Genomic DNA, 17925 nt, shown 5'->3' on the forward strand with positions numbered 1-17925 from the left:
AAGTTCAAAAAGTGAAAAATCTTCAAGGCCAACGGACAACAAAAGCCACAGTCAGGACTGTAACAGAGTCTCTCAGCTCTCATTTCAAAAAGCAGCGTCTGTCAAGTTAGAAGCAGAACGAGAGCTAAGACTTGTCATCTCCTCGTTTGCAGAGTAAGCACCGTGCCACTCAGCACCTTGTTATTGGCATGTCGTTTGCAACTTGGAAAAGATAAATGCAATATGGCCCAATATCCTTGAAAAGATACCACCTACAGGTTTTAGTAAATTGTGTGGACTAACCACACCACACCACACACCTCCAAACTACATAACCACTTTATTTTTCCCCATTCAGGATTTCAACAAATACCGCTCTTGTGGTAGCCAGCTCTCTACCATGTACTTCATTTCTCAAACGACCTCATTTGTTATCCCGAGGTCTGTTGCTGTGCTTTCCCTCGGAAACGAAACCGAATTAACTTCCAGCGTAACGCTGCCTTGGCAGAATCTGGTCAGAGACCTCAGCTGAATCACTCCTTTAAAGAAAGAGCTTCCTGCCATGCACGCTGCTGTCCCTGCGCTTGAGGCTGGCGAAGGAGTCAGATAATCATTACAGCATCAACCATCTCCCCCTTCACCTCTGCCGGCTTGGAAAACTCAGTATCCCAGTCAGCCACTGCATGATCAAACCAGAGTGTCAGAAGCAAAACAGTTATCCACACAAAAACGGCTTCCAGCAGGGACAGCCAAAGGGAAAGAAGCTGAAATGGAAGCTGCCTACCTGAGGGAATAGACGCTGCTGTGCTTTCATCAGAAATCTCTCCCCGGTATGCCAGTTGATGATGATGCGGCATTAGAAAGGTGACAGACGGCTGACTGGACTGAATGAGTACAGTTGACATCACCAGACATGGGAAAAAAACAAGCCAGTATTTACTGGAAGAGGGTAAAAAGCCCTGTCCCTGTCCTGGGGACACAGTGGCCCTGTCACAGAGTGCTACACCACCACTAGGAAAGGTAAGTAGGCACCTCTCGACACATGCATGCAGACACAGAGCTTGTTACCCCACCTAAAGTTCAAAGGGAAGTAGTTTGTGAAGGGTTTGTTAAAAGCAAATTTTCCTTAATTACTTTCCCATCTTCTCAGCTAGAAAGCTGTTTATATATGACTGCGCCAGGAAATAAATCTTATTAAAAAAAGCCATTTTTCTTTCGCAATACGGGTTCTTCAGTCTCTGATCAGCCAGAGATGTTACGTTAAACAGACATGGGAGAGAGAAGCTTTTGGTTACAATTAACTTCATAATCTGATTCCCAGTGAAAGAAGACACACTGAAGAAAGGACTGTGCAAGAAGTCTCCCTGTTTTATAGATCAAGGACAGACGAAGCAGTTTGTTTGACCCTGTGGAATATGTATCTATATGATTTACCCATTACATATTCCAATTAATGTCTAAGTACCTAGCGAGACGGGAAAGTGCCAGTATCTGACTGTCACTGTGAGGACTACAGGCTGGAGTAAAATGAATGGCTTGCCCACGGAAAAACTGATCCCAGAGCTCCCCAGAGTCCCCACCTTGGCTCAGCTCTCCCTCTACATCGCTTTACTTTACATGCACTGTAGTTTATGAATCCCCCCTTGAGTGAGTCTGTAGAAATCGGCATCTTCTGATCCCTTACCATTCATAAGCGGGATGGGGAAAAAATTAGGTGTGCTGGTTTTGGCTGGGGTAGAGTTAATTTTCTTCATAGTAGCTAGTATGGGGCTGTGATTTTGATTTTTTGCTGAAAACAGTGTTGATAGCACAGGAATGTTTTAGTTACTGCTGAGCAGTGCTTACACAGAGTCAAGGCCTTTTCTGCTTCTCACACCACCCCACCAGTGAGTAGGCTGGGGGTGCACAAGAAGTTGGGAGGGGACACAGCCGGGACAGCTGACCCCAACTGACCAAAGGGATATTCCATACCATTTCATGTCATGCTCAGCATATAAAGCTGGGGGAAGAAGGAAGGGAGGATGTTGGGAGTGATGGTGTTTTGTCTTCCCAAGTAACCGTTACGCGTGACGGAGCCCTGCTTTCCTGGAGATGGCTGAACAACTGCCTGCCGATGGGAAGTAGTGAACGAATTCCTTGTTTTGCTTTGCTTGTGCACGCGGCCTTCACTTTACCTATTAAATTGCCTTTGTCTCAATCCACGAGTTTTCTCACTTTTATCCTTCCGATTCTCTCCCTCATCCCAACCGAGGGGAGTGAGCGAGCGGCTGTGTGGGGCTTAGTTGCCGGCTGGGGTTAAACCACAACATTAAGACAAACATGTTTCTGTCAAGAGAAGGAATTCAAAGTGGCTCTGTTAAATTTTGCACAACATCTAATTGTGGAGAGGCTTTATTCAGAATTTAAGTACCTCCCTGTGGTATAGCTTAATCCACTTTGGAAAGGACCATCCCAGACACAGCTTAACTGATTAACGTCTGTGTGTAGATGGGCTATGAATTTCTCCCCAAGCAACACTCCTGCCATTTCAGGTTTGAACCCATGCAAGTGAACTGCATCACTGCTCGATACTCTAGAAGCAACTGGGGTTAGGTATTTTACCCTCCAAAGTGGAATTTCTTCCTCCCCAGCAGAGTCCTTTCTAAATCATGGATGCTTGGGAGGACAGGAGGACACCAATACTGCACTTCAAGTAGCTTCACTATTGCAAAGAACCATCACATCAGCTGAAGAGGTTACAAAAATCTATTTTAACACAATCCACCTGCAATCTGTTTTCAATGACTCCCTTAAGACTCCTTAAATGTAAGCGCTTCAGATACCTCATAATAACCATGGTATTTTACCATCCACTGATGATACTGGGTCTTGTGAGTAAAACCTTTGCTGACTACAAAAGGAAGGCCATTTAGCCATACTACTTCTCTTTGCTGCTACCCCACACTGTGAGGAGGCGTTAAGATTCCCATTCTCTGTTCCTCCTTCCCTTTTCCAAAGCCATTATTCCCCCAAAGCCCTGCAAAAGTGCTTTTTATTTTCGATTGCACACAGGAAGAACAAAGCCAGGTAACTGTCTGTAAGAACAAGGACATTTCTTGCCAAAAGGATACATGCCTTTTATATTAAAGCAAAGAGCCCATCCCTCTCTTTCGCACCCCCATACCCCAACCCCCCAAAAATACTACTTTGGCAATTACTGCTTCTTCCCCCCAAAAAGAAAAAAAGACGACTGTGCCACTTTCTGCTCCTGAAGCACTGGCAGTCGAAAACATCCAATGACAGTGTATAGGTAGGGGAGATAAAAAAAAAAAAGATGGCACAATTTCTTTTCTTCCTTCACCTTCAATCCCAACAGAAAGACAACCAGAGATTCCAGAAGAAAATAAAATCAGGATGAAACCAAGATGAACGTTGAAAGGCAACCACAATGTTGAATGTACCCACAAGCTGGCTTTATAATACTTTTTATCTCTAGTTATACAAAATACAACTGCTGGGTGAAACAAGCCCATGGCAAAATTATTTTTTGACTGTTCTGTTTCTTTTTCTCTGCTATGCTTCCTGGAGAGACTTAACAGAACGACTTTTGACAAGTTATTCTGCGACACAACTGGTACAGCTTGGTTTCCTACCAATTACTGCATCATGCTTTGATACACATGATGGGAGTTCACAGCCTTACTCCACATAGAAATTTGTGTGTGTATGCACCCCTGGCGTATGCATACACACAAATACATGTGCAGGGTGAAACTGCTGTCTGACATTCCCTGGGGACCTTCCTCTGACTGGGGATCTACCTTTGTGAAACATGTAGGAATTTCACCTTTAAGATTTGTACCCCTCAAGTCAACATTGGTAGTAGTTATTCAAGGGATTCAGAAGTTATTAGAGACAGACACATAATATACTCACAGTATTGACTGCATAGAGATATTGAGCTGTGCTAGATAACCCACTAAATTAAACATTCTTACTCCAGTTAGTCAAAGCTTTAGACTCACATATCAAAGGAAAAAAATCCTTCATTCAAAACAAAATAGCTTATTCCCCCCAGGTTTTTGGTTTTTTTTTTTTTTTTTACTTTAAAAAGATGATACTGGACAAAGTGCTAAGAGCCACTAGATTTTACAAAATAAAGTCAGAACTTATTTTGTGTATCAGGATTTTAAAAAAATATGTATTCATATGTGGACTTCTAAATACCAAATATTGTTGAAAATGGTTCTCAGAAGACAAGACTTAAAAGTAACAAATTTACTTACATCTAGTATGTTGTAGCAGTCCCGGTGCTGTCCTGTTCTTCATGCTGCAAGGATTCATAGGAGCTGGGGACAGAATATGCAGATCATCCCAAAAACAGTCACTAGGTCGACCAGAAATATATCCAGACAGTTTGTCAGCACTCAGCTAGTGTTTTACAAAATTCTTTGGAAAATACACTGAAAAAACCCACGAGGTCACTCAACAAGCAGAAACACAGATGAACACACAGTTTAGATTATGTTCCACTGACTCAGGCAAGCTTTTCCATTTCTGTGCCTGAGGGCCTCAATTTATAAAGTGGTCAGTGATTTACAGTGAAGTCAGGGTCTTCCTAAGCCTTATGTATCACTCAGATTCCATTTGAGTTCACGTGCTAACATTTATAACTGACTTAGTATATAGTTTTAATAGGGTGTTACATAGTCCAGCATATGAATAGGTTATTATATTCATTTTAAACCACAAGACATAGTGAACAACCATGCATTCATTCATAATGTGTTTATAAAAGTTAGATTTAACATTTTATAAACCTCTTTGCAAAGTGGAATGTGCTGTAGGATCAGGTTGAGGATGTCTTTTGGGTTTTAACAAGGAGTCATCCTGAGCTTGTCTGGTCAACTGGTGCAGAGTGGCTTATGCCCATCTTCATAATTAGTCTTGGGCAAGGAGAAGAGGAAGTTTTCTTCAAAAGAAGAGTTTTCTTCCAAAGAATTGGAGGGGAAGTCCTAGAATATATACAGTGGAAAGGGCTGAGGAGCAGGAATCAAGAACTGAGCCAAATGAAGTGTGGCTACATCATACAAATCAACAAGTTGCATGAGTACATAGGATATCCCTTCAAAACAAATTAAAGACAACAAATCTTTTTGTAGAATTTTCTTTGAATGTCTGAAAATTCCATGCTCTCAAAGATATCCTTTTAAGATACAACACAGTACTGTATGAAGAATGAGTTCATGGGAAATGGAGGCAGTAGAGAAATATATATTTTTGCCAGATGAAGCAAGACCAAAAAAACCCCAGAAGAAAATGATAATTGCTACTTCTCCAAAGAAGAGTCAACTAAAGAAAAGAGGTACTACTGTGGCTCCTCTGTGGCATTGTGTTTTGCCAGCTAACACAAGCACTAAGTAACTAAGGTAATACAATTCCTCTAAGTCACACATACAGGGCAAAAAGAGGGGCTGAACCAATGTTGTGCTTAACTAGGAAATTTGGGTAATATGCTGAAACAACTAAGGGTCCATCACAGCCTTAGTGGGTTTTCCTCCATCAAAGTTTTTCTGGTGTTTGCTAGCAAAAGCAGCACAAAGCAAGACTGACTCACAAATATCAGTCAGATTCAGATTCAAATCAGCCCTTATCATCTTTATAATCGGGAAGGATTTCTTCCTGACTTAAGATTATCATTAAAAAAAAAATACTGGAGTATAAGAGCACCCTTTGAAGAGATCCACACATTTATGAAGAGCTAATTACATCATTGATCATTCAAAACAGATTCATTATGAACTCAACATGTGGCACAAAAGTCATTTTATGAGTGGCCGTATTCCTGCATCAAGCAAACTGAGGAGTGAAAATCCTTGCAAAAAGCCAAGAGTTATGAACATAATCCTCTAGTATGCCATGTCTCAGCAGGTAAGATTACAAAGACAAAACAGAACACCTCAAGACTGCAACAACAAAGAGTTTATTAGCATCAAGAATATATAACCACTGTACAGAAAACAGTCAGAGTTAAAGTGTGGAAATACTGAACCGCTCACTGTGCATTCTGGTTGCTGAGCCTGTTAGTGATGATTTAATTGGCTGCCTACAGCTGGCTAACTTATCAGCACTTAAAAACATTTTTGTAAGCAGGGAAGAAATGATTGTCCTTTCTAAATGATAACATTGCCCAAGGTGGGAAGTAAAGGATCATACAAATTACATTTAAAATTTACTCAAGGAACAAAGCTGGTGGGAAGGGAAGAGAGGAGATTGCCATAGTTTTGGGGTTTTTTTTCTGCACGGAGGAACTGTAGCCTCACTGCTGTAACTTTGTCTGTACTCGTGTTCAGTACAGCAATGATTTATATTTTTAAATAAGAAAAATATATTAACACGTACAAGAATTTACCATCAAATCCAGCCTCTTCTAGTTATCTTTGGCTCAAGTTGCTTACTTCAACCTTTGAGGCGCAAAGGTTTTCACTGGAAAGAAAAGCCATAGCATCTGAGCCCCACGGATGGTATAAACAACCATTTTCCTTCCAAAAAATAGTTGTTTTTAAACCACTTTAAAAAGTTGTTTTTAAGCCTCCAGTGAATGGAGACTTCAAAAGTTTATCCACCTCCTGAGCTCTCAATTCTCCATGCTACCAAACCTGCAGCTTTTGCCTTCCAAAACTGTTTGGTGAAGTCCACAAGGGCTTGAGAAAGTCTCTTTCTTGAGCATTTGCTTGTTTCCACCACAGGTAGGCAGAAGGCTTATTTTCTCCAATACTAAAAGAAAACAAAAAACACATAGCATAGCATTTATTCAACTTGGATTACTCTGGAATAACAAAAGTTATGCGCAAATTAAACTCTGTGTTTAAAAACATGGTGAAATGCCTAAAGGCAGGCGATTTTCACAACCCTTCAGAACAAACAGCATGGAAACCAACTCCATCTGCCCCTTGACAAATGGTTTCATCCAATCCTCACAATCCTGCTAGCAGATGTTCCCTATTTTATTCTGGCATCCAACAGGAGGAAAACAGAAGCCCTGTCCTGAGGGAAAGGAACCACAGCTTGAAGATATTGTAAAGCCACATAACATTTACAGCTTAAACTGAGTTTGCTCCTAAGCAGAGAGCAGTCAAGCATTAGTACAACCCCAGCTACATTTTAGGTAGGACACCCGTCATCCCCCAAGCTTTCACTTTTTTTAAATCACTGCTTAATATGAGCCCTGAATGCAGCTGACTTGACTTGTAAATTTACAAGGGAAATAAAATGTGAAATTAGTCACTTCAACTGGAGATTGTTTCCATCCTCTGCAGAAATAAACAATGCTGCTAAAACAAAAATTACTCTCCAGGGAGAAATGGCTATCCAGTCTTCATTAGTATCAACTAAAATTAGTATGCATTTTTTCTCCTCTTAAGCACTATTGTACAACACCATTAACTTATTCTAAATTTATTTACTTTTGAGACAACAGTTTTTTGATAACCATTAAGAAGGAGACAAGTACTACATAAAAAGGTTTGTAAAATATCTGATTCAATAATAGATTAGAGATGCATTAGAAACTAAACTAAAGGCTTCATAACACAGCTTTGAACTGAACTCAATTTACAATATCGTTACAAAAGAACAACACCAAGCTGAAGGCAAAATATCTAGATTGCTTTATCCAAAAGCTTTACTTATGTGCACATTCGTAAAGTGACATATAGAATGCTGATACACAACAGTTACTATAATAACCAACCTTATTAAAAAGCTCTTAACTGCTGCAGTAGATAGCACAGATTCCTCGTAGGCCTGTGCTGGAGGCAGTAAGAGAATAAATATCTATCGATAAACAAGAAAACATGCTGAAGGGCATTTCAAATGAAAAATTGTAGAGCATTAGGCCAAAATCTGCTGTTCAAGCATGTGTCATAATACCTGTGTAATAGTTGTTGGTTGGTTGGTTGGTTGTTGTTTTTTTTTTTTAAGACAACTTATATTACTATTAAAAGCAAGGCCATAAGAAATTCAGTGCAGCATTATACATGAACAAATTGAAAGCTTCAACTGGCCATTGTGTAAGATGACTCCTTTACAGCAAATTCAATGATGCATTAATTGTTCATTTATTCAATGATTTACAGACTCTGTGAAGACTCCAGCAGCAAATTCTTAAGACCGCCTCAGACAGAAAGGAAAGATAATGCTTTTGACTAATGAAGTACTAAATATCACTAAAAAGTGTCCTATCTCACTCATAATATAAAGAGAAGAGACATTAATTACATTTTATTTTGATGGCATTTTTGTAAGTTTTTTAAAAAAGATATATAAATAGAGCTCAGATTCTTAAGATTTGTCAATTGCTGATTAATTTGTGACTATGCTTTCTGCATCCTCCTCACACTTACAAGCATCCAGTATTCTTTCAGGGGGAAGCCTGCAAGTGTAATTGTTTACAGGACGTGAATGAAGGCAATAATCTGAACTCCAGAACTAGCAGAAGAATCCGACATCACATGGAGCCAAGAGGTGCCTTAAACACTTACAAAGCAACACACTATTGTTGTCATTTCAGGCACCCGGTCCCAAAGGTAGAAAGGAAAGCTAAAAGCACATAGGTAGCAAATGCTGCAGCAGCACATGGGGAGAGTTCAGGGCCTCAGGAAAAACAGCCCAAAATGAGAGAAGTGGATCAGTCCCCCATTAGTGGCTGTAACATCTGCTTATTTGGTATCCAAAGTGCAATACACACTGTTGGCTTGCTTTTTAACTCCCAAAATACGAACGGAAGATGCAATCGGTGCCTGCTGCTGTATGCCTGTTGCTCAGAACACTATTCCTGGGAGCTGGAAGCCTGGGGTTCAAATTCTTGGGTACTTTTAAATATTCTGAACAAATCTGTCCTGTGATTTTAAAAGCAGTTGTAAGTGCTGAAGAAAGGTCAAGCAAGAACAAGTCTGAATGGAAAAAGAAAAGGTCACCTAAATCAAACCTGTAAACTCTGACTTACTAATACAGCTTCAGAAATGCAATAACAATTATCTGGGAGAGTCTGGCAGTCACCTAAACCCAATGAAGTAAAAAGATACGTCTTAAAAAAAAGTGACTGTCAGTATGTGATTAAAAGAAAGGTCTACACACATATTGGATGCACTTAAAATTTTAATCTTGAATCTTTATAATGGCTTTTTTTTTTGAACCCTAAGGTAGATGTTAGGCATTTTTCATTTTGTCTTAGGAAATTACTGTCCTCCATCCTCTGATCAAAGTAATCCATAATGAATGACAAAAATTTTGCAACATTTTCATATAACTGCACTCCTTTTTTTTCACATCACGTAAAAGATCACCTTTATTAAATATATATGCAGATGGAAATGGCATTTTTGCCTCTTACCCTGCACTGTAGTGCAATTCTTCAAAATAAAAATTAAGTTTGCAGGAAATAACAGATTAGTTGGAAGACCTTTAGCAAAATGGATAGCCATAAAAATAGTTTTCCTCAGTTTCCAGCAGAATTTGATCAGTCTTTTGAAGAAAGAATCAATAAAAAAATGCCAGATAATGACTGGCTTTTCAGATCAGTTCCATTTTTCCTCTCAATTCCATTTCTTGTCATGAGTCTAATACTTAAGGCAAACACTGTAATATCTTAAATCCCTGATAAACACAAACCAAGTATGTCAGATGGCTTTAAGGGAAGAATATTGTAAATTCAAAGAAGATATGCTTTTGTGAATACAGTTTTATTCAACATGAGAATTAAACATTTTATTGCCTCACTGTGGCTTGTAGCAAGACAGCATACATACGTGTGGTTAAACATTTCATTCTCTATATTAGAACAAGGGTAAATTTTAATTATAAAAATAGTGGAGACAATAATCTATTGCCACCCCACACCATTAGCAAGAATCAGATAATGTGTGAGGGTGGATGGGACCTCTGGAGGTCGTTTAGTCCAATCCCCCTGCTCAAGCAGGATAAGACACAACAGGTTGCTCAGAACATTGTGCTGTTGGATTTTAAGTACCTCCACAGATGGAGACTCCGCCACCCCTCTGGGAAACCTGTCCCAGTGTTTGATTACCCTCGCAGTAAAAAAAAAAAAAAGTTCTTTATGTTTAGATGAAGTTTCCTGTCTTTTAGTTTGTGCCCATTGTCTCTTGTCTGACTGAAAAGAGTCTGACTCCCTGTTCTTTATTCCCTTTCATTAGGTATTTACATGCATTGGTAAGATTCCCCCTGAGCCTTCTCTTCTGCAGGCTGAACAGTCCCAGCTGTCTCAGCCTCTCCTTGTATGACAGATGCTCCAAGCACTTGATCATCTCCATGGCCCTTTGCTGACTCGCTCCAGCATGTCCACATCTCTCTTGTACTGGGGAGCCCAAAAGGGGCACAACACTCCAAATGCATCTCACCCAGCACTGGGCAGAGGGGAAGGATCACCTCCCTCCACCTGCCAGCAACACTCTGCGTAACACAGCCAAGGAAACTGGTGGTCCTTTGCCACAAGATCACACTGCTGCATCACGTGCAACTTGTCCACCAGAACATTCAGGGCTTGCTTTCTTTGAAAAGCTGCTTTCCACATCAACGTGCCCCCACCGCCCCCCAGCCTGTGCTTGTGCATGGGGTTATTCCTCACCAGGTGCAGGACCTGGCACTTCCCTTTGTTGAACTTCAGGAGGTTACTGTGGGCTCATTTCTCCAGCCTGTCAAGGTCCCTGTGAATGGCAGCACATGCTTCTGGTGTATCAGCTACACCTCCCAGTTTTGCATTGTCTGAAAACTTCCTGAGGGTGCACTTCGTCCCATCAACCAGGTCATTAATGAGAATGTTGAATAGTTTGGCCTCAGTATCAACCCTTGGAGTACACCACTAGTGACTGGCCTCTACATAAGAGTGTGCCACTGAGCGCAACCTTCTAATCCCAGCACACCAGCCAGTTTCTAGTCCATGCCAGTGTCCATTTCTCTGGTCTACAGTGCTCCAGTTTGTTTATAACAGTATTATGGAAGGAAGTGTTACAGCCTTGCAAAAGTCAAGAGAAAGAATAGCTACAGCTCTCATCCAGTCCACTGAGCTAGCCATTTTATCATAGAAGGCTATCAGGCTGGTCAGGCATGCTTTCCCTTTTGTAAATCCATGCTGACTACTCCCTATCACCTTGAATCTATTCTACAGGTGCAGATCTGGAGGCAGAGAAAAAGCCATCCCTCCTAACACCAGAAGTCTCAAGCTTCTAGCTGTCACTATCCTGGGAGTCTCCATTTCTTAACTCAGTAAGCACAATGTATCCTGCTTCTACTTCAGCGCAGCTGGAGGTTCAGGCTATTCCATCTGCAAGGTCTTGGAGAAGATCCGGTCAATCCTTCTTGTCAGCCCTGATACTGTGCAGTTTGCTGACCTCCTCCCACAGCTCCTTTAGTTGGTGCTGTAGATATTCCACCACTGCACACCACCTGCAAGCAAGGAGCCCAATTCCCACTGCCCCAGCAAGAGGTCTCAGCCACCTCCCTACAGCCCCAAATCTGAAAAACTCTCCATTATCCCTCAGGATCTCCATCTGGGTTGAGGCCTCTGACATAGGGGATAGCTGCTCATGTAGCTGCTGGGGACCATGTTCTGGGGTACAGTGTCAACACTGCAGAAGATGTGGATGCCATTATGAGCAGAATTCCTGGCCCCTTCTGTGCAAGCTGCTGTGTCTGTTAACGATCAAAATAACTAGCTGGAATGCACAGTTAAGGAAGTCTAGCAAAGGTAGGAAAGAAAGGAAGTGTATTTTCACTCATTTACTTTGGGAATGAAAGCTAAGGAAGTTCTGGATCCTTCCCTCAGAACTCCAGCTTTCCAATTTGCAGTTCTTACCCTTGGTAATACAACCAATTACATCCCACTTTGTATGTTTGCTAAGGTGCTTTAAAGAATTTTCTAGGACCATAACAGCTTGCTCTCCAGTCCTGGCAGCAAGAACATGCTTTTAACTTGTCGGAAAAATGAACATCATCAACAATGAAGTTAAGTCTTGAACTTAACCACTCACAACCTCTCACGTTACTCAGCTTGCACTGTGACCACCAACTCAGAAGATATCTCACCTGTGCAAACTTGTGTATCTGCTCCACCACAGCTGCAAAGAGGGCATGGACACTTTCATCAATTAGACTCTGCATATAATGGACAGCTTCTTCATCAGACAGGTCCAAACGAAACTTGTCCTGAACCTGGAATGGGGGCAGAGATGACAAAAATTAATTCAACAATTAAAACATACACTATTCTATCTGACATAGACAGTAGCAGACATAATGATATCAGTTATGGAAATTTAGTAGAGAATCTCTCTTTTACTTCTAAGTTAACAGCAGATTACTAGAAATCTACCACATTACATAAAACACCTATTTTAAACTGTTTTGTAAAAATGAGTATTTAAATAAACTAGAAACAGTCCCCTACACCTCATCCCCCCAACTAGTAATTTCAAAGCTCGAGGCCAGAAAGAGAAAATACTCAACATTCACTAAATGAGAATGAAATCCCACTTCAGAAAAAAAAAACAACTTTGCATATTAAATACAAAGTTGGAAGAGTCTGGATGATCCTAACCAGTTTTGAAAGTATGTAAACACTTCGTTATTCTAAGCTTATTTTCAGGTAAAATTGTCTTTCAAGAACTGTAAGGCAATTAAGTAAAGAATACAAAATCACAGGAAGGGGAAAGCAAATCAACCCTGTCAAAACTGACCTTTATATGGCAGGTGAGAATTTCATTACTTTGATTATATCTGCCATCCATGTACAGTTGGTTGGAAACACTGCTACCCCTTACATTTTTTCTTTTGACAGCAACATAATTTGAACTATTGTACCAAGAACGCATTTTGCTTAGTACTTGCAATTTGTATATGAATTAAAAAGCTGAAAGCATTATAATTAAGAATACAGCAACAACATCTACACTTTCCTATTTCAGCCTTGGCAAAGCCTTCACCCATGAATATTTATAGAGGTGCAGTGGATGCCTTTCTGTGAATTCCAACTAATTCCATGGCAATTGTTCAGGACTGCTCCAGATGGCAACATCTCACAAGCACCATTACCACAGACATTCCTTTGGTAATACTCAAAAAACCTGTGTACCTAGAACTGGCAAGAGCTTAAACAGCTCCTTAGAGGAAAAAATGGAAGAAAAAGGTTTTGCTTTACAGGAACCAAATAAGTTTTGCAGACATGCCTTATTCCTCACAACATTTATGAGAGGAAGATGCACAAATAAGCATTTTGGATGATTCAAATAATCTGATGCATGGATCTGAGGAAGCACTACAGGTATCAAAACATCATTTTCTAAGTTTTCTGAAGTGCTGCCTGTGCAGCAAGGTCTGCATATGGGAATGGCAAGTGTTCAGATTCTTTCTGAAAAAAAAAGATCAAATTTTTGGGATAACAATGCTAACTTTGGGTGCTCAATTTGGAAGAACCATTTGTGCTGTTTAAGACCTCCTAGCGAGTCTATGTTCTCTCAGAATTAAGGAGTCTAAGCTCCTAGAGTTCTCTAAATGCTATCCCCAAAGTTTAAAACTACTAGTTACCTTGCAAAGTAGTGCTGATCACATGAAAATAGCCCAGCAAATTCATATTACTTGCAGAAAATTAATTGCTGCCATCTAATCACATACTTTATTCTCATAAAGATAAACCTCAAATGATGCGAGCTCTTGTGCAAACCATCATATCCATCTACTTCAGTTTCTTGCATAATGAGCTAGGTAAAATTGCATCAAAGAATTTTTGCATCAAGTCTGTAACTTCTGTTTTATCTCTAAGAATCTCTTTTACAGACTCTTTATACTGAAACAGAATGCTTCACATTCTAGGTAAATTGTTCCAGTGATTAATTGCCCTATTTAACAATTGTGACTTATTTCCTATCTGAATTTGTCCAATTTCCATCTCAAACAGTGCAGCTCATTAAAACTTTTTTACATTAAAGAACTGTCTGTCAGAAATATCTCTGGTGTAGGCAAATATCAAATGATTTAAGTTGCTTCTCAACCTTCTCCTGGATATGACTAAGGAGACTGATTGTAAAACAGAATCAAGTCTCTCCTGAACATTTTCCATGCATTCACTTTTTTGAAGCATTGACAAAAATGCGAATCAAATTATTTCAACAATGTTCTTAACAAGGTCGTATTAGTGAGATTATATTATCTTCTCTTCCCATTTTGTATTCTTTCTATGCACCAAGGATACTGCATATGCAACCACCCTCTTTATGACAGCAAAATACTCGGAGACTTCACTTTAGTATTACTCTGCATTCTTTTCAAAGGCAATGTATTCCAGTATAGTGCCCTTCAGCACTACCATAAAAAGCATAAGTTAGCCTGCCAAGTATGGAAACATAATGCTGGTTCCCTCAAAATACTGTTATAACTCGGTTGCTGATACGTTTGAAGTAAGCATAAATTGAGTTTTACCTCAACTTCCCCTCAAAAAGAACTTTGATTAATATGAAAGAATAGATTAAGCCAAAAAAAGTTCAAACTCTCAAGGAAGCAAGTAGCAGGGAGAGATCTAGAAGATATTGCAGGCTAATATTATAGAACTTTTATCTTCACAACAAACATGATGAGAAGGAAGTTTATTATCTCCCACAGACACATGAGAAGTCTGACAGCCAATGAAGCACACAGAATCCAACTGAATTTAATGGACTATTCACATGCTTGCAATTATGCACAAGCTTAAATACCTCCCCAAATTAGAGCACAGACCTATCAGATCTATTTTCACGCTCATTAGAAAAGGTGATGTAATGAGAATTCAGCAAAATTGCTAACTGCAATTTAAAAAAAAAAAAACAACCAGTGTAACCCTCTTTTACACAACTCTAGTAATCAGGCACTTCTGCGATCTTTTAATTTGTTCATAGAGGAACTTCTCAAAGTCTTGCAGTTACTGATGTTAAGATGCAGTTTCATTATGGAATTAATGACTATTTAAGTCTACTTCCCACCTTCCCCAGGAACAGACCGGCACACTGATAAACGTGGGAAGAAATTTACCCAGTTAGACCTTAAAATCAGTTTGCAATTAACAGCAGGATCAAATGCTGCCGAGTACTAGATCTTTGCATGAAAGTTTTTCAGCGCTGCAATTAAAACTGAATGCTGCAACCTAGCTGAGAAGAAAGACGGCAAGATGACAAATCACCTCTTGAGTTGCAACGGCAGCAACAAGATTAATATACATTGACTTATGGTTCTTTTAACAAAACCAATAGTAAATCTTATTTGAAATCTCCGAGTTCCAAAGTATTCTAAAAGCCAATAGTTTCTCACAGAGGAGGTGAAACTAGGAAGAGATTTTTGCATGGTGTAAAAAAAAAAAGTGAATTGGGGGGGGTCAAATTCTGATGAGTTATACAATTACCTCATTCTACACACTCAAGAAGAATGGCCACCATGAAGGCATCAAAAATGTCCCACCTGAATGTTTTACTTAAGAGTTCTCACTTTGGCATTTATATTAAGTGAATAGTTTTAGTTTAGTTTAGTCATTAGCATTTGTCAAAGAGAAAAGAAACATACTTGATGAATCCGGTTAAACTTTTGCTTTCTTTCCAGAAAGGAGAGTTTTAAACCCCACACCGTATACACACAATGATTTTAAACATCAGGTCTCAACAGTAGAATTTGAATGTTTAAGGATGAAAAGGTTGGATAAAGAACTGAAGAGTATGAAAATACTGACATTCAACTTTAAGGTTTCAAGTTGTCCACCACTTCCTATCCCCCCGCACAGTGGACAGTTTAGTAATAAGTTGTAAAAGAACAGGATTGCATAGTTACGTGAATCTGCATGACTAGAAGTGTTATTACACTTCAGTTAAATTTGAAGTGTCCTGTAAGAAAGCTACTGTCAGTTGTCATGATAGAGCTTTTCTTTTTCAAAAGGCAAAATAAAAATTAAAAGGGGAAGAGGCCATAAACCACAAGGGACAGTTCAGAAGAAAATATGGGGGGTGGGGGCGAGGGGACAAGCATTTAAGTATAAATTACTTGGAGCTGAACTGATGATGAGAATAGAAACAAAAGCTGATCATCACCTGTTACAGAATCACACAGAGGATGAGAAGTTAGCAAGGTAACAAGCCAAAAAAGGAAAAAAATATATTTTACAGTAAAACCATCAAGAAATACTACTTTGCACCATGATTATCCCATCTAAAATTAAAGGTTTATCAACTACAGTTGAAACAAACTCAAGAGAAAAGCACTACAAGAGCAGTAACTGGATACTTCGTAGCTCCCTCCCCTTGTGCAAAAACAATACAGTAACAGATATAGTGTTTTTTTGTTTTCCTGTAACTGATATACATCGAAGTCCTTCATACATTCCATTACTGCTGCCCCATGCAATGAATTTCTCAGTATCTGGAGAGATTGCAGATTAAAGCATTAACTAAAAAAACCTTTTTTTTTTAAATGCAAAGATTAACTTATAGAGCACTTATTTTTAATATGGTCTAAAGTTGTATTTAGACATTTTATGTATAATCAGATCACAGTTTGAAGACACATTATTATGCTTTCTAGAATAGTTTAAACATAAGGATTAAGATGCTAAGATACAGGAGGGTGGGGGGTGAAATGACAAAAACAGATACTAGTTTTGACTATACCTTTGCTAAAAAACCCCAAACCCAAACCACAAACACCCTGTGAGACCCCAGTCAAAATTAGAATTAACTTCTTCTCTTCTTCTACCTGCCAAAAGCAAACAGAGCATCTCAACCCAAAATCAAGTGATCACTTCATACATGTGTTGTAAAAAAAACCTGTGGATCCTATGATGACACAGCCTCATCAGAGCCAACACTAACTAGAATCCCACATCTTAAATTCTGGGGTAAGTAAAGGAAGTCCCACACCATAAATGTTGTTATGGGGAAGTAGAACACCATGATAGATGAAACTACTGTAGAAATTACAGAATCACAGAATGACAGGGGTTGGAAGGGACCACTGGAGATCATCTAGTCCAACCCCCCGCCAGAGCAGGATTGAAATTAAACCGTTTCATGGAAAACACTGATATTTCCCACCAAAAAAACAACCACCCGCCAAAACACCTGTTTTAAAGATATGAAATCTCAAAACCTGTAAACTTTATGTTTATTTACATCTGATGTGACATTTCACTAGAAAAAGGAGTTGTGAAGTTAACCGAGAGGGAAAGCATAACATCTACCAGAGTAATGGGCAGTGTTTATTGCTGCTAAACTCTCACTTCATTTTCGCTTGAAGTGTCTTCAAGGAGTATTAAAAAGACTATCGTTTTGAAAATGGTATCAAACAGGTTGTATGAAGCTGATTTCATAGAAAACTTTCAGTCAGGTCCACAGAGCTGTGTACAGTGTAAAAATGAGGATGGCAATAAAGAGGAGATGAAATTCTCAAAAAAACCCCAATCATCATCTTAAAAATTGCAGTTAAAGGACTAAGGTAATGGCAGGCCTGTGTCTTCATTCAGTTAAATGAATCTCCAGGTGTACCCTTCTCCCTTTCAGTATTTTGTATTTTTGGAAGTGTGACAGGTTTAGGATTGAGAGATGATACACAAACCCGGCCAGGAACAGTGCTAGCACAGGTAAGTGCACTTCAGTGCAAAGTTCCAAGATTTTCACTTACGCTTTCTGCTCCTTAACCACAAGACTGCCCTTTCCCTCTCAAAGAGCAAATTTGTATGGATGATTTTTTTTTTTTGTCCTCAAGTTTGGTCTACTGTATAGTATAGGCTATAGTTATTCTTGTATTAAACTTAGGATTTTTTTCTTTTTCACTAGCAAGCATCTTCTCACTGCTAAAACATTACCTAAAATGGATTAGGTACTTAAGGCTCAAGGTTAAGATAGACTTTTATGAAATTCTTGGGAAGCTTTTATAAACTTC

General features: G+C 39.3%; 1 protein-coding gene across 1 annotated transcript in view; it reads right to left on the minus strand.

Annotated features, from left to right (window-relative positions):
• Positions 1–5945: 5945 nt before the first annotated feature.
• The window catches only part of PIK3C3 (phosphatidylinositol 3-kinase catalytic subunit type 3), an 83952-nt gene continuing 71972 nt past the window's right edge, over positions 5946–17925 (minus strand). Inside the window, exons 24-25 of the mRNA XM_059833327.1 lie at positions 12061–12186; positions 5946–6735 (exon numbers count right to left, since the gene is read on the minus strand). Of these exons, the coding sequence (XP_059689310.1) occupies positions 6721–6735; positions 12061–12186 (141 nt within the window). The 3' untranslated portion in view covers positions 5946–6720. The remainder of the gene's footprint in view (positions 6736–12060; positions 12187–17925) is intronic.

Source organism: Gavia stellata, chromosome Z (genome assembly GCF_030936135.1).
Source record: "Gavia stellata isolate bGavSte3 chromosome Z, bGavSte3.hap2, whole genome shotgun sequence".
In the NCBI taxonomy this organism is placed as follows: domain Eukaryota; kingdom Metazoa; phylum Chordata; class Aves; order Gaviiformes; family Gaviidae; genus Gavia; species Gavia stellata.